The sequence below is a fragment of the Amborella trichopoda genome, chromosome 10 (assembly GCF_054954075.1).
Source record: "Amborella trichopoda isolate Santa Cruz 75 chromosome 10, AtrichopodaSantaCruz75HAP2 v2.0, whole genome shotgun sequence".
NCBI classification, from domain to species: Eukaryota; Viridiplantae; Streptophyta; class Magnoliopsida; order Amborellales; family Amborellaceae; genus Amborella; species Amborella trichopoda.
In genome coordinates, this window is record NC_142345.1 from 411,375 (window position 1) to 434,764 (window position 23,390).

Here is a 23,390-nt window from a genome sequence, read left to right on the forward strand (position 1 = left end):
GCTTCTTGCTTGGTTTATGAGAGAAGGCAATTTTTAGTAGGAGATAAAGATGAATTTTTAGAGAGAGAGGCATGTGAAAGATTTTCCAAAGGTGCATAATAGATTTTTCATCCCTCACTGCGCGTAATGGGTTTCGTATGCGCGTAATAGGTTTCATATATTCATTAGTCTCTATGTATCTCTGGATGTTTGTATATTCCTCTGTCTCGTCTTCCCCCTTGGCTTGGGGATGGCTGGCCTTGTTATGTACTTTGCACCAGGCAGTTATCTTGACGTGCCTAAGAAATAGGTAGTGCTTGTAGTTGGAAATGATCCACTAGTCTCGTGAGACGTCAGTGATGCATTTTTATGCGATACGTGGTATTTTAGATAAGTCTAGAATGATCTTTTCATGTAATTTTTTGCCAATTATAAGAAACTGTTGGTGGAAAGTTCATTATCTGGCCAGGAGGTTTAAAGCCTTAAATTTCATACTCTTGAAATATCTCTGAGATGTGTTTATACCCTTATGACTATTTTCATGATGAGGTATCATGAACTTGTAAGGTTGGATATTAACAAATTGTGGTTTAAAGAGGGGAAAAGTTTATATAGAGCCGAAGCTCTAAATAATCAAATTTGAGCCTACCTAAAAAATTTCACTAGAAGAAGTTGTTTAGATGCTCAAATATCTTCAAATTGATAGTAGTTTGAGTATGCTGCCATCAAATATTTTTTATATTGCAAGTCAATACTATGGGTGGTGCCTTTTTTTTTTTTTTTTTTTGAAGAATGATCCTATAGAACCTCCCCCACCCATATGTGTAGGACCCCAAAGGATCACCATTAAATTTGGTACGGATCTATAGAAAAGTCAAGTCCCATACTCATGCGATTACTTTTCTAGAGATCTGTACCAACTTTACTGGTGATCCTTTGAGGTCCTACACACATGGGTGGGGGGAGGTCCTATAGGATCGTTACTCTTTTTTTTTTTTTTACTGCCGGTAGTATTTGCCTCTATCACGTGTAATTTTCCTGACTTAACCAAAGGTATAAGAGAAAATTTTGGTCTTCCTTTTTAGACGAGCTTTCTAGTGAAGTTTCCTGTGAGCAATGTATTTTGACTGGATCACAAAAAATACTATGTAATCGTTACATGGTGTACATATGCATTTATTTTGAACTATAACTCTTTCTCGAATAAATGATATTACTTATTAATTTTGCATGCGGATAGGCCCACATGTTGCACGTTTATCTCTCTTTTTGTTTACAACGCAAAATCAGGAGAATTTCAAGCCTAAAATCCCCTGATTTATCGCTACAGAACTAGTTAAATGAAAATTCGATAGAGATTGCATGGATAATGTTTGAATTACAGTTTAAAGGCCAATTAATCCCATGTAGGGCAAGTTTCCTTTAAATCGCCAACAGTACCTGCTTGATCTTTTTGCCAAAAAAAATAAAGGCAATTCTATGCAACTTAAATCTAATTAAAATAATCATAATTAATTGAAAATTAAAGAAAAAATAAATAAGAGGCCTATCTACCCGAGCTGGTTGGCCCGGAACATCCGAATTGGAGGTTGCTGTTTATATTATGACCATTGGTTATTTACACCTCTTGTCCAAAGCTTTCAGGTTTCAAGCAGCAAGTTTTTTTCGCTTCTAGGATTCAGACGCTTTAGGGCGTAGCATTTTAGGGTTTTGGGCCAGACATCTGAGACCTCGGGTGACAGGTTATTCAAGATTTCATTTTGAACTCAAATGTTATCTTGATTCATCTTTTCTTGATCATATTTATCCCAAAATCCCATATCCTACGTTGGTTTTCTATTTTCGAGGATTTGTTGTTGCAAACCATTCATTGTCCATCACCATCCAATTCACGATCTGCCACTATCCCGTTCATGATATGACAGTTCCTCATTCTACCTAGGGTGTTATAAATACTGTGGCCAGGGCTGGAATGGGCTAAGTAGCCTTGCCTGGTGTTGTTGACTCAGCCCTAAACAACTATGACTTGGGCCATGAAATGTGTCCTAAGAGCTGGACTCATGCCAGGATACCACAACTTGAGGGTGAGGTCGGGCTGGGCCAGGTCTAGGCCTAGCCTCACTTTACTTGGCTCACAACTTGAGGGTGAGGTCGGGCTGGGCCAGGTCTAGGGCTACCCTCACTTTACTTGGCTCAGTTTTTTTTGGGATTGTATACAATGAAACCATTTACTTTTGATACAAGGTGGCCATAATTACTTACAACTATATGATGTGAAATTTGATAGTTTTAGTGTGTCGAGAAAATTTTTTTTGAAGTTTGAGTTTGGTCAATAGAATAAATGCAGCTATTAGATTTCACATCCAATAGTCAAGAGTAATTGTGGCTACCTTGTATCAAAAGTAAATAATCTTATTCTATACTTCTCCATTTTTTGGGGGTGTAATTTCTATAGAGTTGAGGTTCTAAACAATCAAAATAAAGCCCACCCTCAAATAATGTCGAGAAATGTGGTTTCAATACTAGAAATCTTTGTGATAGCTTTAAAATATATTTTCATATTTAATTATAAATTTTAAAAACTTTAAAAATAATATAAATGGAGCTGATCCATGAAATTATGAAAATTGATTGTCCAAAAATATGTTACAAGATACACTATTTCTAAAACTTGAAATTCATTTTTTTTTATCATGTCCATGCATCTTGATGTCGAGATAATCAATTTGAGGATATTTGAGCATCAAAACAATGTCTTCTAATGAAATTTTTTAGGTAGGATCTAATTTGATTGTTTACACCCTTTTCTCTTTCATTTCTTTTTTTTTTTTGTTTCTTTGTGAATTGCATTGATAAATTCTTAAGCATGGCACAGCCGGGCCTAGACCCGAGCCGGGCTGGTGCCTATAAGGAGGTAGGCCTGGCCGGGCTGCCAGGGCAACGCTTGTATGTATCCGCGTGTTTTTACAGGCGCGTGTGCGAAACTCGGAAACAGAGACAACGGTTCAGAGAGAGAGTTCGCACCAATCGTGCAGAGTCCCCTCAGGTTTAGAGCGAGAGAGAGGTTAAAGAGGGACGAAGGGAGGTTCCGTTAGAGAGAGAGAGAGAGAGAGAAGGAGAGATAAAAGGGTGAGGGATTCTTATTAAGAAAGATCACAGAGATAAGGAAGGGTGTGTGATTGATCGCTTGAAGAGAGAGAGAGAGAGAGAGAGAGAGAGAGAGAGGACGCCATGGGTGAGGAGAAGAGGCACCAGATGATGCAGAATTTGTTTGGAGACCAGTCAGAGGAAGAAGAGGAAGAGGAGGAGGTCGAATCAGAGCAAGAGGCCCTTCGCAGATCCATCTATCATTCTGTAAGGCCTCTTCTCTCTCCTTATTTCTCTATCGTTAGGCTTCTCATTGGCTCTCTCTCTCTCTCTCTCTCTCTCTCTCTCTCTCTTGCATCACCCACCCCCTCTCTATCTCTCCAGCCTTATTTCTCTGTCTAGCATGCAGCCATTATGTCCATTGCCTGTTATTGAGCCTTCCCGCTCTCTCTCTAACAAGAAAGTCGATTGCCTGTTATTCGTGGACGCTGATGAATAAATAAAAAATTTGTAGGTTTTTTATATAAATTTGTTGATAGAGATTGCATATTGGGGCGTTCCTTTTCTCGTCATTCTCAATTTTTTTCTTTAATTATGAATAACAAAATTTGTTTTCTTTAATTATCAATAACAAAGAAATAAAACTTTGTAATATATGTTCCAGGTTTCACAATGACTTTGCTATAGCCAAAACCGAAATCTTGGGTTCTGGTCTCTGTTCGTTATGCTTAAAATTCAATTCTTATTTATTTGTGAATTTTTAAAAGAATTGAAACGTTAAGATGGATGAAACTTGAAAGTTCCAACTATTACGGGAAAAATTCAGTCCAAAGCATATTGGGGATTTTTTTTTTTTAAGTTAGTTTATGTTGCATTTAGTTTGTTATCAGGCTATTCTGACAAAATTCTGGTCAAATTAAAGTTGAGTTTTTTTTTTTTGGTCAGTTTATGTAGTAGTTTATTTGTTCTCTGGCAGTTTTAAAGTTAAAATTTAATGAATTCATTTTGTTCTCCTAATTTTGTATTTATTCATGGTTTTTTGCTTATAACCCAAATATCTGCGTTCCTAGAAAAATATATTTTAAGGTATGGTTAAATCGTTCCTAGAAAAATATATTTGAAGTTAAGGTTGAATTTTCAGTACTAAAAAATGTTGGATTTTCTGTATCAACAAGCTCATTTACATATGGATTTTGTTGGCATTCATTTTTCATGTTCAAGTCATTATTCACATAATGCTGTAGACTTCAAATAGTTGTTATACTCATTTGGAGTTTCCCCCCCTTATTGGGTAGTTTGCAGTCAATCTAATTTGGTTGTTATCTATTTTCTTATTGTTTAATAAATTTCAGTGGTATCTATATCGTGTTCTATGTATAGGATGAAGAAGGAGAAGGTGAGGCTGAGATAGAGGGAGAAGGTGAAGCTGAAGTGGAGGGTGAAGGTGAAGCAGATGTGGAGGGAGAAGGTGAAGCAGATGTGGAGGGAGAAGGTGAAGCTGAACTAGAGGGAGAAGGGGAAGCTGAGGTGGAGAGTGAGGGTGAAAGGCCAGAAATCGATGTGGATCGTGAAGAGAGTGAAGGTGAGAGAGTTCAAAGCTCACATGAGAGAGAAGTCAGTGATCACAGGCAAGAGAGTGGAGGGAAGGACGAGGAAAGTGATGAACAAGATTATGGTCATAGGGCGGCAACTAGTAGGAGGAGAGAGGTAATTGCTAGTGAATCCGAGGGATCAGAGGAACACCATTCTGTCGAAAATGGGGATGATGAGATTCAGCAAATAAGAACACAAAGGTGAAATGCAATTTTTTCTCTCTCTCTCACTCTCTTTCTCTCTAAATTGGTAGGTGAGATGAATGTATAACGTGAAGGCTGTTTAGATGATCGAACAATTCCATCGAGGAAAGGAAAATAAGTGAAAAGCAGTAATTGTTTCTGATCAGTACTTAATTTCACTTGAAATGTTGCCTCCCGCTCCCATTCTAAATGATGTAGCGATGCCTTGTGTCTAGAAGGCCAATTTTGGGAGATTGATGTTTCTAACACTTGTATACATCTCTTTGTAGTATATAGGCATACATTCTTATTCATGTATATATATAGATGCATGCTGCACACCTACAAGCATATATATATATATAAATATATATATATATATATATATATATTTGTATGAATTATATGCATGAGTGCATATACTTACATTTACATGCTTACTATCTCTGTTCATTTTATTCCAAGGCATGACATGTTTTGTATGGTCTGTCTTAGTTCGTTTCAGCTTTATGATCGCATTGAACATTTCATGTGTGTGGCAATGTTTAACAATTATATATATATATATATATATATATATATATATATATATATATATATATATATATATATATATATATATATATATATATATGGATGTGGTTTGCATAAGGCTGCAACCTTAAACTGTCAACATAAGGTGCACCACCAAATTTTATCTTCAGATGTTATTTTGGATGGCATGAGAATTCATTTTCATCTCTAATTATATTATTTTAGACTCCAAAAATGGTTCAAATCAAGTAAATCTATAAACGTATGAAAATCTTGAAAATGGACAGTCCAGATAATATGTTGCAAGATACACTATTTTTGGGACTTTTTTTTTTTTTGCATGTTCATACATCTCGATGACCAATTTGAGGGTTTTCCAACTTCAAAACCGCCTTTCGCAATGGATTTTTTAGGCGCACCTTAATTCTACATTTTAAGGTTGCAACCTTATATAAACTTTTTCCTATATATATATATATATACATACACATACATATATATATACTAGTTGAATTACATGCGTTGCATGTATGCAATTACTTGTAGTAGATTAACTAAATATTCATTGATTAAAGAAATCTATTAATAAAAAGTTTGATTAATCACAAATCACCCCTAGATAATAAGAAATTTTTACCGACTTATCATTTTTATGAAATAAATCCTACTAAACCTTGGTTTCCTAAAATCCTGTTTAAGAGATTCTCTCTTTGTCTACTCTTCAAAAGCTTCCATGAAAATCTCTCTTCTGTCCTAAAATCTCTCATTGTCTATCTCTTGGGCATGTTCTCCTCTCCTTCTCAAATTCTCTCACAATTTTGAGATCTCTCTTGTGTGCACTCATATTCTCTCTCCCTCTCTAATTAAAATATAGAAATAATGTGGAGATATGGAAATAATATTGAGATATCACTCTCTTGTGTATATTCGTACTCTCTCTTGCAAATTTAGTTATCCTAAAATAAGAGTTTATTCTATCCCTCTTCTCTAAAGTTTGGAATGTGTTCTACAATTTCTATAAAATTAGGTTTCCTTCTTATTTCTGCGACACGTGCCTGCCCCTTAACTCGGGCTTAATCTCTTCCCTTAAATGTGGGAATGTCTCCTACAACCTATATAGAATTAGGGTTGCTTCGAATTTTTACTACACATGTCCACTCCTTAGCTTTGGCTTAATAATGTAGAAGCACGTGCTTTGCATGTGATTAAAAAGCATCGACTATCTAATGAAAGCACAAATTTTTTAGACAACAAAAACATAAAAAATATATATTTTTTATCATTGCAAATATAAGAAAATAATATTTATGTGAAAAACTCACTAAAGTTGTGAAGTAGAGTAAAAATTTGTAATTATTTTAATATCATATAATTTTTGTTTGTTATTTTTTACTTTAAATAAAAGTTACTTATTACACGGTTTGGAAAACATAGCGATGAGATTGCCGATGGAGATGTCAAAGCAACTGAGGTCCAATACAATTTTAGTATGGAAAGGAAGTAAATGAGGTAGTGTGCCCTTGAATGCCTTAACCACTAAGCCATGATCCAAACCTCAGAATTTCATAAATGATACATAAGAGTGCCTTCTATAGAATTTGCTAATTCATATTTGTTGACTAAGATCTCTTCCTCCGAGACATATTTTGCTACCCCAAAATAAAGACCTGCATCGTCACATACATTGGCACATGAAATCACTTACGTGATTCATAGAATTTCATACTATACGCATGCTTATGGAGCACCACTAAAAGAACTTGCCTTGCGGCGGCTTCCTCGTTTGGGTCCACCGGTTGTACCGGTTGGACACCAGGAGGGTTGGAAGGCTTGGGGTTGGAAGACATGCCTTCCAGGGAGGGCGAGCTTGTTATCTCTTTTTCTCCTCCCTCATGTTGGGGCCTGGGCAGGCCCCTCTATCAATTAACCGAAATAACAAAACTTGAAACCTATAACTTACAAAAACTAATCTAAAAAAACAACCATAGCACTTAGAGAAGCACTTCTATGACTTTGCATATTGGAAATCCAAAATCAGGTAAAAAGCATAACGAAATTAAGTAATGAAAACATAAAATTTAATGAAACTGAACCAATATAAGATGAAAACACAAACAAAACTGAACCAATATAACAAAACCATAAAGCATGACGGGGAGCCATTAGCTCAAAGAAGTCCAAAATCAGGTAAAAGCTTAACGAAACTATGTAATGCAAACACAAAATTTAACAAAACTGAGCCAATATCTAATGAAAACACATAATTTAATGAAAACGAACCAATATAAGGAAACCATAAAGCATGATGGGGAACCATTTTCTCAAAGAAGAATATGCGTACTCTCATACCTTGAGGGAAGGAGATAAGAAGAATATAGTACTCTCATACCTTGAGGGAGGGGGCTTGGGTTACCCCTTTAAAGGAGCACGTGGGATACTCTCTCTTTTTCTTTAAATATAGTATGTTTAGATCTCTCTTATACATCTCTCTAATTAGATATTGATTGTGGCATGTTTAGATAAGCATATTCTATTTAAATCAATGAAATTTATAATAGAATCGATAATTTTATTTTTGTTTCTATTTGGTATGATTAGTATGTTTCCATAGATAAATTATTTATGATATATATTGATTCTCTCCATTTCCTTTTTTGTTTCTCTTCCCTACACATAAGCTTCCATAAAAATATCTCATCTCTCCCAAAATCTCTACATATCAATAATCCATACATATCTCTCTCAACACGTATTCTCTCTCTCCACCTTTCCCTATCTCTCTCCCCTAATATAAGCTTCCATAAAAATCTCTCATCTCTCCTGTATTCTCTCATGCATTCCCTCTCTCCACATCTCTCTCTCTCTGTCACATCTCTCTCCATGTCCCCTATCTGTAAGCTTCCATAAAAATATCTCTCTACATGTTTGGGGTTTGTTTTAGGATACTACAAAATATTTTAAGAGATATGTACTCTCTCTCTTCCCTTGAATATAGATATGCATATCTCTCTCACATCTCTCTCATCCATGTCTCTCTCTTTGTCTCTAAAGAGGATACTCATCTCTCTTCCTATATCTCTACACCGATACTTTTAGGCAGTTTCATAGGAACCATAAAATTCTCTCTTCAAATTCTCTATCTTCTAAAAATATCTTCCTCTTTAATTTCTTTCCATATGTCTCTCTCACACTCTCTTTCATCCACTCTCTCTCTCTATCTCTTCCCTTAAATATAAGTACACATATCTCTCACATCTCTCTCATCCATGTCTCTCTTTCTCTCTCTAAAGAGGGTACACACCTCTCTTCTTATATCTCTACACCAATATTTTAGGAAGTTTAATAGGAACCATAAAATTCTCTCTAAAGATTCTCTTTCTAAAAATCTCTTACTCTTTAATTTTATCTCTCTATATATCTCTCTCACACCTCTCTTTCATCCATGTCTCTCTTTCCCTCTTAAGTGGGTACACGTCGCTCTCTATAGATGGGTAATGTGTCCTACACTCTCTATAGAATTAGGATCCTTTCTTATTCTCGTGCTTAATGTAGTATTAATACGTGTGTGTGTGCATGTGTGTGTCTCTCTATATATATATATATATATATATATATATAGGAAAAGTCTTCCCAACGCCTATAGGAAAAAATGAACAATGATTTCGCCTACGCTCATCACCGTCCAAAGTTCATCGCACAGTCATGATTGTCCAGTAGTGTTCCATGTTTCATGTTTTTTTCTACAAATCGGAATGACCTGAAATTTGGAGGGTGTGTACATCTTAGTGAGGCGCACTTTATAAAAATAAAAAAAAAATACTTCACAATTTTTTTTTGACCAAAATACCCCCAAACCTTTTCGAGGGGTATTTTTATTATTTCTTGTAAAATATGTTTTTGATATTTTTTGTAGATTCGACTATTTTTTATGAACACACGCTCCAAATTTCAGGTCATTCCGATTTGTAGAAATAAAATGAAATAAACACTACCGGACAATTGTGACCATGTGATGAACTTTGGAAGGTGATGAGATTAGGCGAAATCACTGTTCATTTTTGCCTATAGGCATTTTGTAGTATCTTCTATCTATCTATATATATATATATATATATATATATATATATATATATATATATATATATATATATATGCCCTACTTGTTATTCCCAGGAACTTCCTCCCTCTACCACCCCTCGGGTCACCACTCCTCTCCTCTCCCTTTCCCATCACTCTTTTCCCTACTGGCTCCTCTCACGTTCTGGCAGCATGGGCCCAAGGGACAGTTCGTGCTCAAATCTCGGCAATAGAGAAGCACTTCAATAGTTCAACTTGGTGGAGCTCCTTCGCGAAACTTCCAACCTAGCGCATATCAAGAAATAGTTGCGATGCTCGTAATTTTGTCTGTTAGTGAAATTGTTTTTTTAGTTTTAGATTTAGTTCTCTGTTACTGCTTTTTGTATCATTCCTCTTGTATTCTGAGCACCCATGTTGTGGGCTACCATTTTTACGACTTTTGTGGCACTGCAATTACTATACATATTTATAAAAGTCAAACAGTTTCAATATATATATATATAGAGTAGTGATTTTATGGAACGATTCTATGGTAATATAATGAAACAATCCTTAAAAATCATGTTAAGACCATTTGTTTGACCCTAATTTTTAAATATACCCTCTTTCCATTCTAATGAACAATCACAAAAGAAGCAAAATTTGAAAACATACCCTAGAAAGTGGTAAGCCCAATTAATATAGGCTGTCTATTTTGGTAAGATGCTTAAATTTGGGACTTACAAGGATTCTTTTCCTTTCCAAAATTTTTAGAGAGCGTTATTATCATTAAATAAACTGTTAAAAAAGAAAAATTGATTTTGAATTCATAAAGGCTTAGATCTTGAAATTCACCAAAAGGATGGTCGAGATTCATTGTTGGACAGCACTCATTTGATCACATCTAGGGTTTAAATTGAATTTTGTTTGTTTTTGGGATTGAGTATAGAGATGAAAGGAGCATGTGTAGAAAATTTGGGGTCATACAAATTCTATTAACATGGTTCTAGAAATGTGGTTTTATTATATTGACACGGTTACATGAAATCATTCCCCATATATATATATATATATGGCATAACGTTGTCTGTGATATTTGTTTTTTTTAAACAAATTCAATCCACTGCTGTGTTTAGCACTAACAGTGTGTCTTATATCTATGGCTTACACTTATCCACACTGCCCACCATTGGACATAAAAACGCACACAAATAGACATCAACATGCTTGGACAGTATGAAGTATCATGAATTATGATATAAACCTTCATTTTATTGAAAACATTGTGAATAAAAAGCTTCATTTCATTTAGTTATTTGGACATATATTGATATAATATCAATTTAGGAATTAAATACCATGTTCACAAGTAAATTTGCATTCAGATTGGCGAGTGAAGATAGAGACGTTGCTCATGTCTCCCCATCAGCAGCTGATATTCGCGATGTGTTTGGAGATTCTGATGAAGATGAAGCTGGAGAATATGCGGCTCAGAATGATGGCCTTGACCGTGCTTCTCCTGTAAGAATGTGGTGTACAACATAAAGTGATTGGGAATGTTTATCACAATCCAATAGACCATGGGAAACCATGCTCCATTGGGGTTATCACAGTCCAATGTGATGATGGATGTTGGTGTACTAAGAGTGGGACCTACCGTTGGACTTATGTCCTGTTCTATTCTATTGGGTTTCAGTCTCTACACTATCTTCCGTTTTTTCATATAGTGTTGATGATAGGAATTGGAGTTTAGCATATTCCATTGGATTATGCCATACTTACACTGTGATATTTTTTCCCGTGCAATTTGTTTTTCCTTTTGGTACTCTCTCCCTGCAGAATTGTGTTGCACAAAAATGTTTTATAGTTGGTTTCCTGTTATGTTGCAGGCCTGTCATCTTTTATTGCACCTTAATTTACTTTCTATATCTTATAATAGAATATGGCACTCTAAAATGGGTTACGGTCAGTTTCTTTTTATGTTGGAGCCTTGTCTATTTTTGTCGCTCTTTCATCTACTTCTTATGAGCGTTTAAGAACCTGGGCTTGGGTGGGGACTTGCTAAGGTCCCGAGCTGAGCTGACTCAGCCAAGTTCCGTGTTGGCTCAATGAGATTTGAAGCACTGCATATTATATCTTATAATAAATTGTGTTGCCACTAAAACAGGTTAAGGTTAATTTCCTGTTATGTTGCAGTCTTGGTCATTTTTGCAGTCTTGGTCATTTTTTGTCATGGTTTAAATTATTTTTTATATTTTATAATGGAAAAAGTATATAGAAAGTGTCAATGTTATACTGTAGAAATAAGGTGTACCTCAAAAATCCACCTACAAAGGTGGTTCCGATGCCAAAAAACCCTTCAATTGATCATCTCGACCTCAAGATTTATGGATATGAAAGAAAAAATGGATTTCAAGTCCTAAAAGTAGTGCATCTTGTAACTTATTATCTGGATGGTCTATTTTCAAGTAAATATAGATGTGCTTAATTTGCACCTTATTTGGAGCTTTAAATTTCATACTTAGGAGACAAAATAGATTTTTTTTTGCCATCATAAGAATTTCTAGCTCCAGAACAACCTTTTCAGGTGGATTGTTTAGGTGCACCTTACTTCTATAGTATAAGGTTAACACTTTATACAAACCGCACCCTTTTATAATAGTTCTTATCAATAAGAAAAAAAAAGAAATGTAATTCTGCTCTCTTTTCTGTATCAGCGTTCTCCTGCTGAAGAGGAAGGCAGCCATCAGATGGATGTGAGACCAGAAGATCTCGTACTTGATGAGGATGGCATGTATGAATCAGAAGAGGAAAATTTTGAACAAAAACAAAAGGAAAAACCAGTTGGCCCTCCATTAGAACTGGAAATTCCACTCTGCCAAGCCCCTGGCCAGCCAGAAAAGGCACATTTCTAGTCTACAATTGACTCTTCTAATTTAGCATTAATAAAAAGACGCATCTAATTATTCATTTACCCTTCGTGACTAAGTTCCATTTCAGTTGAATCTTCTAATTATGCACTGATCCTTTATACCCCATGTTCTGGTAGAATCTTTTATATCAGTATTAATCCCTTTATGGTGGTAAGCTCTATTTTGTTCTTAGTATGGCATTGAGGTTGCTTGTACCGTTAATTTGGTTATTTTTTATTGTACGTGGCTATTAATTTCATTAATGGTGTGGTGAGGTTCCTCTATGATACCCGGTTATCGTGAATTATTACTTAACTGCTCTCATATTGTCAAGTTGAGTTCTTTTTGTTTTTATTATCATTGTGGTGGTACTTTTTTCTCACTACAAACTCCACTTTTGCAATCTTACTTTATATCATGGCCTGCATATTACCATCGTACTGTAGGTAATGCTCCTGCTCTTGCAACTGGTTCTTCCTAGGGACATTCTGTGGCTCTTCCTATAACTTAGACTCTCTTTCTAGGTTTTTGACTTTCCCCTACGTAATTAGTATTGCTTAGTTGGACTTAGTTTAAGAAACATGTCTACATTTTGTGTAGAGAAAGTATACATAAGGCACAATCCAATTGATGCGGTTAAGGATCTTTATTTTTATTTTTTGGATATATGAAATAAGGGTTATTCAGTCTCTTAATTTTCTTGATATTTTAGGGTATTCAATATTAGGAAAAAAAGATGTTTAGGGGTATTTATGTCATTTTATTATGGGAAATTTACACTTTCCCTATTACAACCTACTCCACCACAAACCCTCCATGAAATTGGTGGTCCTATCAAAAGCCCTGTTACTATCTTTTTCATGGAACCCCGAACTTGACACAATTATGATATTTGAGACCAAAATGCTGCTGTCTATCAATCCAAATGCCCTGATTTCCTTTCACCTTTTCTCTCTCCATCAAAAATACCCAGATCCAAACCCTAGTTGCTCAAATATGAGTAGAGGAACAGAAAAAGTTGCGGCTTGTATTGTGGGAGAAAGCAACATGGAGCCATTGAGGATTAGATAGAGAAAAATAGAGCTATTGAGACATCTAGCCAGTGGAGGAGAGGCCAGGCTCATTTTCTCTCTCTTAAGTTTTTTTTTTCTAGATGGAGAAAAACCCAGTTCTTGTTTTTCTTCTGCTCTCTCTAGTTTTCTCTCATTGATTCTCAGTGTAATGTTTTGGTTTCAAAGGTTTGAATCAGTCTATGAATGGAGTTAAGAGGTAACTGAAATAGAATTCAAATACAAAGCCACATGCCATTATGAGAGCTGGTGAGGAGTCAGGGATGAGAGAGAAAATGATTCTATCGCTATCCATCTCTAGTCCTTACGATTTCTTAGGGAATAAGCAAAAAGATCACTATGAAGAAGCATCAGTTAGGTCCCTGGTGTATTTCCTCTCTCGCTTTCTTCTTACCAGCTGCTAAGCCCTCTCTCTTTCTGTCATCTTTTAAACCCTACCTTTCCTGGAAAGATTTGTGAAATTACTATAGATTTATCAGAATTGAAGAAAAGTGTACAGTATAAGCAATGGACTATGGTTTCTTATAGCATATTTGATTACAACGTGCTTTCCCTTTGGGTTATAGGATTCTTGGTGCTGGTTGCTGTTTTTAACAATAATAATATTCTTCTTGCAGATGAACATGATCAAGGTCTCAAACATCATGGGCATTGAACCAAAACCATTTGATCCTAAAACTTATGTGGAAGAGGATGTCTTTGTGACTGATGAGTCTGGCGCCAAGAAACGCATACGTCTGGAAGATAACATTGTTCGTTGGAGGAATGTTCGTAATCGTGATGGGACAATATCTGTAAGTGATGATATTAATTTGAAACTTTTGAATTGGATCATGGCATTTAAGATATAAATCTGTTTCATGATATATGATGTTGGACTATTGGTGTGAATTATTTAAAGTTTCAAGTTTTATAATCTTTATGAATGTCCATGTGAATGTTAAGTGTGGATTAGCAGTGCAGACAATTTTCTATGTGATGAGTGATTTAGATACCTAAGTTGCATTTAGATTCAAAATATTAATTTTATTTTTTTATGTTTCTTTATTTTTAGAACCTTTCCTAAATTTCCAATTATTTATGTCATAGTCAAAAATATATTCCTTACAACATCTGTTAGGCTTTGCATAATCGATTTGAGTGGTGGACTCTTGAGAGGCCAAGGTAAGGGCTCCAAGATGTATGTTTGGGATGTTTGAGGAATCATTCTTTGGCCTTCTATATTGTGTAAACGAATTCTCTCATTCTGATACATCGGGGTAGGAAAGCAACTTCTCTAGGCCTGGGGATGTTTTATAATGGGATTCGAGAGGCGGTGAGCTCTATAGAGTTATCATTGCGGCCTTTATTATTTGATAGTTAATGAAATGGCTGATTTGTTATCCTGGATTCGGCTCGGTGAGTTGATGGGATTTTTATATTTGTTTATCAGCCATAAAGGCTCTATAACTATAACAATGTAGTGTGAGCTTTTAGCGAATATGGTATTACTAACATATCTAGTCCTTAGGGATCATATAGGCATATATGTCTTTTCTAAGTGATGAAGTCATCTATATATGCTTATTTTTTTTTGTGTGTATACGTCTGTTTGTGTGCTGGAATGTGCATGCCTTTGCATCTGTGTGGATGGAGACATATTTGCGTGCATAGGGCACATGTACTGATACAAATCATTTTTGCCTATTCGTTTAGTAAGTGCACAATGTTTTGTTTTTTAATTAATTATCACCAATGATAGAAGTCCTTATTTCAATAGTGGGTGCCAGCTTGGCCCCATGCATTGATGCAAATTATTTTTGCTTAATCAATTTATGTTTTTCGAAATGATTTTTACTAATTTTCAAAGAGATATAATGCTGCATGCAGGTTTTATTTTTTGAAGCATTTATAGTATCAAATAAAAACTGTCACTTGTTTTTGCAGCGTGAAAGCAATGCACGGTTTGTAAGGTGGTCTGATGGAAGCTTGCAGTTGTTAATCGGGAATGAAGTTCTTGACATATCAGTTCAGGATGCTCAACATGATCAAACCCACCTTTTTTTAAGACATGGGAAGGTGCTATACTAAGCTCAACTTTTACAGTTTCATACATCATGGTTAATTGTGTACAACACTTGTACTATATCATCTACTGTTGTTGTTGCTGTCTTCATTGCTGATGTTATTATTAAACAAGAAAAAGAAAATAAATTATGGGAGCCAGACATGAATTTGACCCAGTTCAACATAAAAACTTCTTCAATAAAGCAACGAGCCTGCCGAACTGATGGTGGAATCAGTTCAAGCTGGCATTTTAGTTTTACTAGATTTAATCAGTTTTCAACATAAAAACATGTTTAGTGAAGCAACCAACCTACCAAACTGATGGTGGAATCAGTTCTAGCTGGTATTTTAGTTTTATTAGATTGAATCAGTTTTTGAACTGAAAAAAACCAAATTGACGACCTTATCAATTTAGTCTCTTGTTTAGTAAAATGGGGAGAACTTCACTTAGTTTTAAAAAAAGCGGGAGAAGAACTTCCTATCTTGTACGTTTTGCTCTCTATAATAAACTCTCTCTCTCCCTCCCTCCCTCCCTCTTTTTTCTTGGTGAGCTAATCTTGGCATCTTCTTCTAATGAATTTTATCCTTGGTATCTTTCTTTTCTCTCATTAACAAAATTTGTTCTTAGTATGTTCTTTGCACGAGTAATGTTGTATGCTACTATGCTCAGAAACTAGCCCAATCTACTCATAATTTTGCTGATATGCCTATTTTTCTGAACTTGGGGGACCAAACCTTTCATTAAATTTAACAAATATGAATTATTTGCTTGGATTGTCGTGTAAGGTCCGCAATTGCATAAGATTGAGTGGATTTCAAATGCTTGTTCAGGGGATTTTGCAATCTCAAGGGCAGTTATTACGGAAAATGAGATTCATGCCGTCTTCCTTATCCTCAAAATCTCACCGTTTATTAACTGCTCTGGTGGATTCCCGTCATAAGAAAATATACAAGGTGAAGAACTGCATTACTGATATCGATCCTGAGAGGGAAAAGGAGGAAAAAGAGAAGGTAAATCTATCATATCCCTTTGCTTAATCATGTTCATTCTCATCAGATTTTAGCAAAATTTTTTATTTTTCTGATTTTACAGTTGCAGATGCTCTTTCAATAATGCTATTGTTTGGATAATGATGTTGTTACTCTTTTTTTAGTTATTAAGAATTTTTTTTTTAATCTTTTTATATGCTTTATTTTGGTAAGAAATGACTTCATTGGATATGAAAGATTTAATTGTCCAATGGTCTAATACATTAAACGCCAACACTGTAGCATCGGACATAACATTGTGGCAATCAAAGGTTCCCCATTTCCTTTATGTACCAAAAACCACTCACCACACCCCTCCTTCTCTCTCTTAGTCCTTGCATAAGCATGCACAAATATTTGGAATGCTTTTGGCAGGCTTTGAATCAAACTATCAGAAGTAGGGTAGATCTCCTACGCAAGCAGGAGAAAGTGAACCGGAAGTATAGCCAAGCTCGGGAGAAAGAACCCCAGCTGTCACCAGGGTACCTGGAGGGGGCATTGGAAGAGGTCTCTCTCTCTCTCTGTCTATACCCTCCTCCCTCTGCATGCCTCTGTGTGTATGTGGGCTTTTAATAGACACTTGAGAATTCAAAACGTATATTGAAAAGTTTCTTAATGATCTTATTTAGGAAGATGAAGCTGAGGACTATGTCAATCACCGAAGAGCTGCTCGGCGCCACTTTGAAGAGGATCTGGAAGTAGAAGAACGGGCTGAGAAACGCATACTTAATGCTAAGAGGGCAAGTCAAAACCAATTTATCCTCATCCTCTAGTGGCTTCATTTGAATGACCACCTCATTTTTGATATATACCTTTTTATTTTATTATTATTGGTAGTCTTTTTTTGTTCTTTATTGGTTTTAGGTAACCTTATAATCAATAAGAAAATGATTCTTAGTCTTGTTATACAGTTTTAATTTGCCATTTTTTGTGAATACATGGTTCACTTGGGTATAATTTCATTTGAAGTTGGCTATTGAAAGGTGTTATGGTTTTGGATTATGGCAGTCACATGTACCAAAAGAACCTCCTCGGAAAACACCATTCATGGCTGGTCGCTCTTCAAAGCGCCAGTTAGAGGAGCCATCGGAAAGTGAGAGAGAGGAATCTGAGTATGAATCAGAAGGTGAGGATGAGAGGCTTCCATCTCGTAAAAAGAGAATACAAGAAGAAGAAGAGGAGGAAGAAGAAGAGGGAGAAGAGGAAGAAGAGGAGGAAGAGGAAGATGATGAGGAGGAAGAGCCAGCAAGGGGAGGGGGACGGAGAGGTGAAGCTATAGAAGAAGACGAGGAAGAGGAGGTATATGATGTTTTTTTTGTTAGTTCTTGGGTTTCATATTACAATGTTAATTTCTGTCTTTTTCCGTTGATAAAGTTTTGTATATGTTGCTAATTTAAACTTTAAAGAGCATATTAGTGGTCTTCTTGATTATTTTAAATCTAGAACTAAGGCAAAACAAATCTTTTAGTGACTTTTTTTATCCAATTCTTGTGTTTTGTGGCATTTCCCAAATAAACTGTGTTCCAGAAACTGGTGTTACTCATGGTAACCAAAATCTCACTTAATATTCAGTGACTGTTTTTTTGGGAAAAAACATTTATTTGAGGTCCATCCAAACACATCCTTAAGGAGCTTAACGCAGGAAAAAGACAAAAAAATCTCTCCTATACTCGATGGAAATTAGTTTTCCAAGAGTAGAACGGATTTAATTTGTGCTTTTCCAGGTACGCAAATAAGGGAAAGGCCGACTCCTTTTTGGAGAAATGGCAAGAGTAAAAAATCATTTTCCTGAAAATTAGTGGTGATTTTCTGGAGGATTCAAATAATATGTCTCTAAAAATCTAACTGTCCAATTCTTGGAAACCATAATATTATTTACTTATAGGATTAATTAAGATTCTTCCCAATGAGTAATTTGCTTACCACCCACAAGAGAAGAATGGAATAACGATGTTGCTCTTTTGTTTGGGAATTACAAGAAATTTGGAGGTTTCCTATTTGTTCAAAAAGTTGGCATGCATATTTTGTAAATAATTTCAAATGGATGAATCTTTTGCAGAAGGTGATTTAACTATTGGTATTTTTGCTTGTCATCTTCTTTTATGAAAATGTTTTTCCTTCTTGTTATTATGATTATGATTTTTAATTATAAACAGCAAGAGAAAAATGTTGTGATCAATGTGATGTATAGGATGCTCCCAAGCAAAGGGTTAAGGAGTCTGGGAGGAGGAGAGCGCGTGAGGAGGTGGAGAATGATGACGAGGAATCACCACCTCGAAAGCAAGCACCCCAACGCCGCAGAATGGTCTTCACAGATAGCGAAGAGGATTGAAAGACTCGAAAATTTCCATTAAAGAAGTGAGTTTTTGTAGTGAGAAAAAGTGGATTGAAATTATGATAAATAGCCGTTTTGATTTCTTACTCTTTTTCTTCTGTTATTTGATACAAGTTTACATGCATGAGATTCACTCTTGTTACTCCATGATGGTGGGGATAATGCATGATGAGTAAATGTGGGCTGAGACCATGGATCGATGTGCCAGGCACCTTTGAAGCCCATGAGTGAGGTGCACTTGGTCTTCTTCCCTGTTTACTCGTGCACAAATGTGAGACTCTACAATTCATAAATCAAATAGTTGAAAGCATTATTCAGCTACCTTGTGTGTGTGTGCGTGTGCGTGCGTGTGTGCGTGGCCACGTGTGTGTATTTGGATGGCACAGATATTTGACTGAAGTCAACAAGGTCAACCGGGGCACCTAAAGCCCCGATTATCTCTCTTTTTTTACCAAGATTTTCCTTTGTAAAAGTTTGCAAGCTGGCGCACCAGTTAGTTTTTGTCTCTGCTGACCTCCTACATAGCTATATTTTCCTCCTCTCTAGTGTTGTCAAATTCGTCTCGCTTTGGGCAAAGCTTTCAGATTTTAGGCCTAGATCGAAGCGATGGGAAGTTTGGTGTGCGCTTGGGTCAGATTTGGTCTGCTTTGGTCAGATTTGGGTCTGCTTCGAGCCGATTTGGTCTAAGCTTCGGCTTCTTCAACCTAAACACAGAAATATCTATATAAAAGTCCTTTTTTTGTATGCACACAACAAAGATCCCAAGATTTAAGCTTTTTTGGGCTGGGTTTTTCCGCCATGGTGGATTGGGATTTTTTCCAGGTTTTATTGGCAGCCATGGCCAATTGGATTTTTTTTAATACTCTATAAATTTGAAGGTCCCGAGCAAAAATACAGGGTCTTCCTTGAAATAGGCATGATGTTTTATCAATCAATTTCAGATAAATTAAGGAGCAAAATTTGTGTGCAGGACTGGTTAGTTAGAGTCTTGGAGCTAAGAGAGAGATCGATTTGTGAACTAAAGGATACCTGAAATATGGGATGGTCAGTAGAAAGACGAAGTGGCTCTTGGAGAGAAGAAGGGTACATAGAAGAGAAACCCTAATTATGGGAGAATTTGATCGATCTTCTCTCGAAAGATCAGCAAAAAGCCACAACTCTGTACTGTGTTGAGTTTCTAGACATCAAAAGTGGTGGATCTGGGATTGCTCGAGTGCTAGGATAGCTCTCAATTACACCGCACATGAAACCTTGAGGAGATTGTCCATGTAAAACTTAATGGTAGATTTTAGGGACTCTCCGGAATTGGGGCTTAGGGTTGAAGCGGAGGGTGGGAGGAGAGAGCGAAGGGGGGGGGTTATGATTGTTGTTGAAGTTGGAGTAAGGCGAGGGAGAAGAAGTATTTTGGAGTAGGATGCCGAGGGAAAGTGAATTTGGGAGCAAAATAAGTGTGACAGGTAAACACGAGATTTGGGAGTGGAGAGAGAAACAGGACACAATAATTGGGGCTAGAGAGAAGTTATGACAGAGAAGGGGACGGGAAAAAGAGGTTTTTAGAAAGTGCAGGTAACATAGTGGTGTAGCCTAAAGTAGATTTGGTAATCCACCTTTTTGTGTGGACTACATATTTTCTTTCAGTACAAGAGGTCATAATTACTTATATCCTTGCAATGTGAAATCTGATAGTTTGGGAGTGCCACAAAGTACAAGAAAATTCTTTTTGAACTTTGAGTTTGGTCAATGGAATAATACAGCCACCCAATTTCACATCCAATGGTCAAGATTAATTATGACCACTTGTACCAAAGGTAAATTGTCTCATTGTATACTCTTCCATAAAAAAAAAAAGTGGCTTTTTAAGGAAAAAACCATATAAGCTCTTATTTCTAAGACGTTGGACCTATGAGGCTATGTGTTTATACTAAAAAATTTCGATTGGGAATGCAACCATGCCTAGCTCCCGGGCATAAACTCGTCAAAGAGGGGTTCGGTAGGGAAATGGGTCCCGTTAAATTACAATTCAGGCGAGAGACGGGCCACAAGACTGCCCTTGCTCGGGTCACCGGCAATGCCGGCTCCTAACACAGTCGAAATCGGAAGTTCGTAAGAGGGTTTAGGAATCAGGGGGTCAAAAATAGGGGAGAGGTTTTGAAAAAATGTTTTAGAAATAGAAAAACGAAAGTAAGTAAATGAGAAAGGCAGTGTACCTGAAGGCAGGCCCCCAGGCCCGACACTTGGTGTCGGTGCCGGTATCAGAATCAGTATGAGCACGACTTTTCCCAAGCCTTCTGGGTATTTTGAGCATGACAAATGTGGATTGCTAGGGCTAGATGGTATGATAATGCAAGGTCTTGAGGTTTGGTTGAGCTAGGTCGAAGTTTTGGCCTTAGGGTTTAGGGTTAATGTGGCTTTAGGTAGGGCCCAGATTCAATTCGGCATAAACTGGGCATAATGTTTGACTCCCCCCCTAAAAATAGGGGGTTGGACCCCCATTTATAGACAAATGTAGTGCTTAATCACTGTTCAGAGTCCGAGGACAAATCTAGGCCATTCATTGCAAACGCTATTGACGGTCTCTTCAACGCCATTGTCAGTATCGTTTCTCCACCATAATTACATCATGTGTAAGTTGCAACTTCTGATTTTAAAGTAGATTTGATTTTGGACGGTGGTACGTTAGTCGTGCGACGTTTTAGATGGTAGCGTTGGTGCTACTATTGGTACCTGCTGGTTGAAATCTGGCTCAAATGCTAGTATGACTCATGTTGACGAGGATAACACCATCGGTGAAGCAATGATGGTTATTTACCGCCGTCATTTGGCCATCCGGAGACCCAAAATTGGACGGTGATTTTGGCCAATCAGGAACCGTCGCCACTGATGCCCGTGTTGACGATAGTATCGCCCTTGTTAGTGTAGTGATGGTTTCTTTTCAGTTTAGATTTGTGCATTCTAAGGAATCCACAGCCATATTCACCTCTTTGTAGGTGTGTAGGATCCGCCATTGATGATTTGTAAAAGATGTGAGCTTATATTTGCAGTTCACCAGGATAGTACGCAGTCTCCATGGAGCCCTGCAGCGTTGATTCATAGAATCATTAGAATCACTTTCAATGACCAGAGGTACACAATGCAACTCCCTTGGCAGATCAATCTCCTTCTCTAGAGCATAAAATTCAACAATGATATTAGAATTGTTATCCAAAGGAACTATAAATGCCACAATGAAGACACCTGAATCATTCCTAATGAGACAACCACAACTTGCAGCACCTGGGTTTTGCCTAGAAGCCCACAAAACCCTGGCAATATCATCTGGGTTTATTGCATTTGATATGGGACTCGTATTGTTAGGGTGTTTTCTTAAAAGAAAGACCTTGGGCATGACTAAATATCCACTTTAATTCTTAGCTTATTTGGTATCTTTATTTCTACTATTTTTCATAGTAGTGATTTAAAAATAGCTAAGTTGTTTCAGAATCACCTGAATTGGCTCAAGATTGATGGCAAGCCGATTCCTGATAAAGCCTAAAAGAATTGGTGAAATCTCCTAATTAAGTCATAGGATCTCAAATTTCTTATTAAAAATAGTCTGGTCCTTTTTCATAGCGTTTCATATTTTTCTTATTAAAAATACGAATCAGAATTACCCATGTCAGACTTGTTGGAATGGTGATGCGAATCACCTCCATTTGACATTTGAGGGGTATTTGTGTCATACCAAAATGGCCTTTTATGCATCCCCATAAACGTGTATTGTAGACAGGGAAAATATAAGAAAAGTATAGTGAAAATATAAGAAAAGTACAGAGAAAATATAAGAAAATTGTAGAGAAGTTTCAGATTTGCATAAACCATAGCATTATTGTGCCCTTGTATTGGGCCGGTTTTCATCGACATTTCTTTGTGGCGACAGTGTTGGTTGATAGTGACGAAGAAATAAGTCCATTGATGGTGGTATTATATAGGAAAAATCAATTTGAATTTTTTTTGCCATTGTGATGTAATCTCTATCAATCCATTGAACTTGTAAATTTTCTCTATTGATAGTGAATGCATCATTGTCATTTGTTTGTGGATGTATCCCATTTTGGGTGAACCATGCAAAATAGTGTGCGTCTCTTTCGATAGTGTTGTAGTTTGGTAGTTTCACATTTTATTTATTTTTGCTATTTTTATATTTATCTCAAATTTATTTCATATATTATTGTTCTTGGGGATTTTACTTTGCGTGTTAGATTTATTGTTGCGGGGAGCTCACTGCAGAAATTTGGTTTATCCCGATTTGGCAATAGGACTAATGGCACACAGTCATGGACTCGTAGTGAGAGAGCCAACAACGCCGATAGCACTGCTTTACAGTTCACAGGGAGTTTGGTGAAGGATTATTACGTGGTTTCATTTTTGCGAATTTAAGAGCATGGTACAAGTTGGTAGGGATATTATATTGTTTATCCTTGAGCTCTGGTTCCCTCCCTGAGGTTCATTTTCTTAGCAAGTATGCTTCTTGTCTCCCTTTTCTTTAATTTCCAAAATAATAAATAAATAAATAAATAAATAATCCAAA

At 36.4% G+C, this 23,390-nt stretch overlaps 1 protein-coding gene across 4 annotated transcripts; it reads left to right on the forward strand.

Moving 5' to 3' along the window:
* Positions 1-2,957: 2,957 nt before the first annotated feature.
* Positions 2,958-23,390, forward strand: VIP4 (leo1-like family protein). Of its 4 annotated transcripts, none has more exons than XM_088850266.1 (12): positions 2,958-3,333; positions 4,447-4,859; positions 10,817-10,952; positions 12,149-12,334; positions 14,031-14,207; positions 15,340-15,471; positions 16,291-16,470; positions 16,864-16,995; positions 17,118-17,228; positions 17,497-17,787; positions 18,680-18,846; positions 23,062-23,390. In XM_088850266.1, the coding sequence occupies exons 1-11, from the start codon at positions 3,211-3,213 to the stop codon at positions 18,818-18,820; spliced, it is 2,022 nt and encodes a 673-aa protein (XP_088706392.1). In that variant the 5' UTR covers positions 2,958-3,210; the 3' UTR covers positions 18,821-18,846; positions 23,062-23,390. The 4 variants fall into 4 exon arrangements, with proteins under 4 accessions (XP_088706392.1, XP_088706393.1, XP_088706391.1 ...); XM_088850267.1 differs by having other exon boundaries at positions 23,090-23,390; XM_088850265.1 differs by having other exon boundaries at positions 23,119-23,390.

Excerpts from the sequence above, each read along its gene's own strand:
- VIP4 (XM_088850266.1), top strand. The coding sequence starts at position 3,211 with ATGGGTGAGGAGAAGAGGCACCAGATGATGCAGAATTTGTTTGGAGAC. Across the intron at positions 4,860-10,816 it reads CAGCAAATAAGAACACAAAG|ATTGGCGAGTGAAGATAGAG; the intron begins GTGAAATGCAAT and ends ATTTGCATTCAG. Across the intron at positions 16,471-16,863 it reads AAAAGGAGGAAAAAGAGAAG|GCTTTGAATCAAACTATCAG; the intron begins GTAAATCTATCA and ends TGCTTTTGGCAG.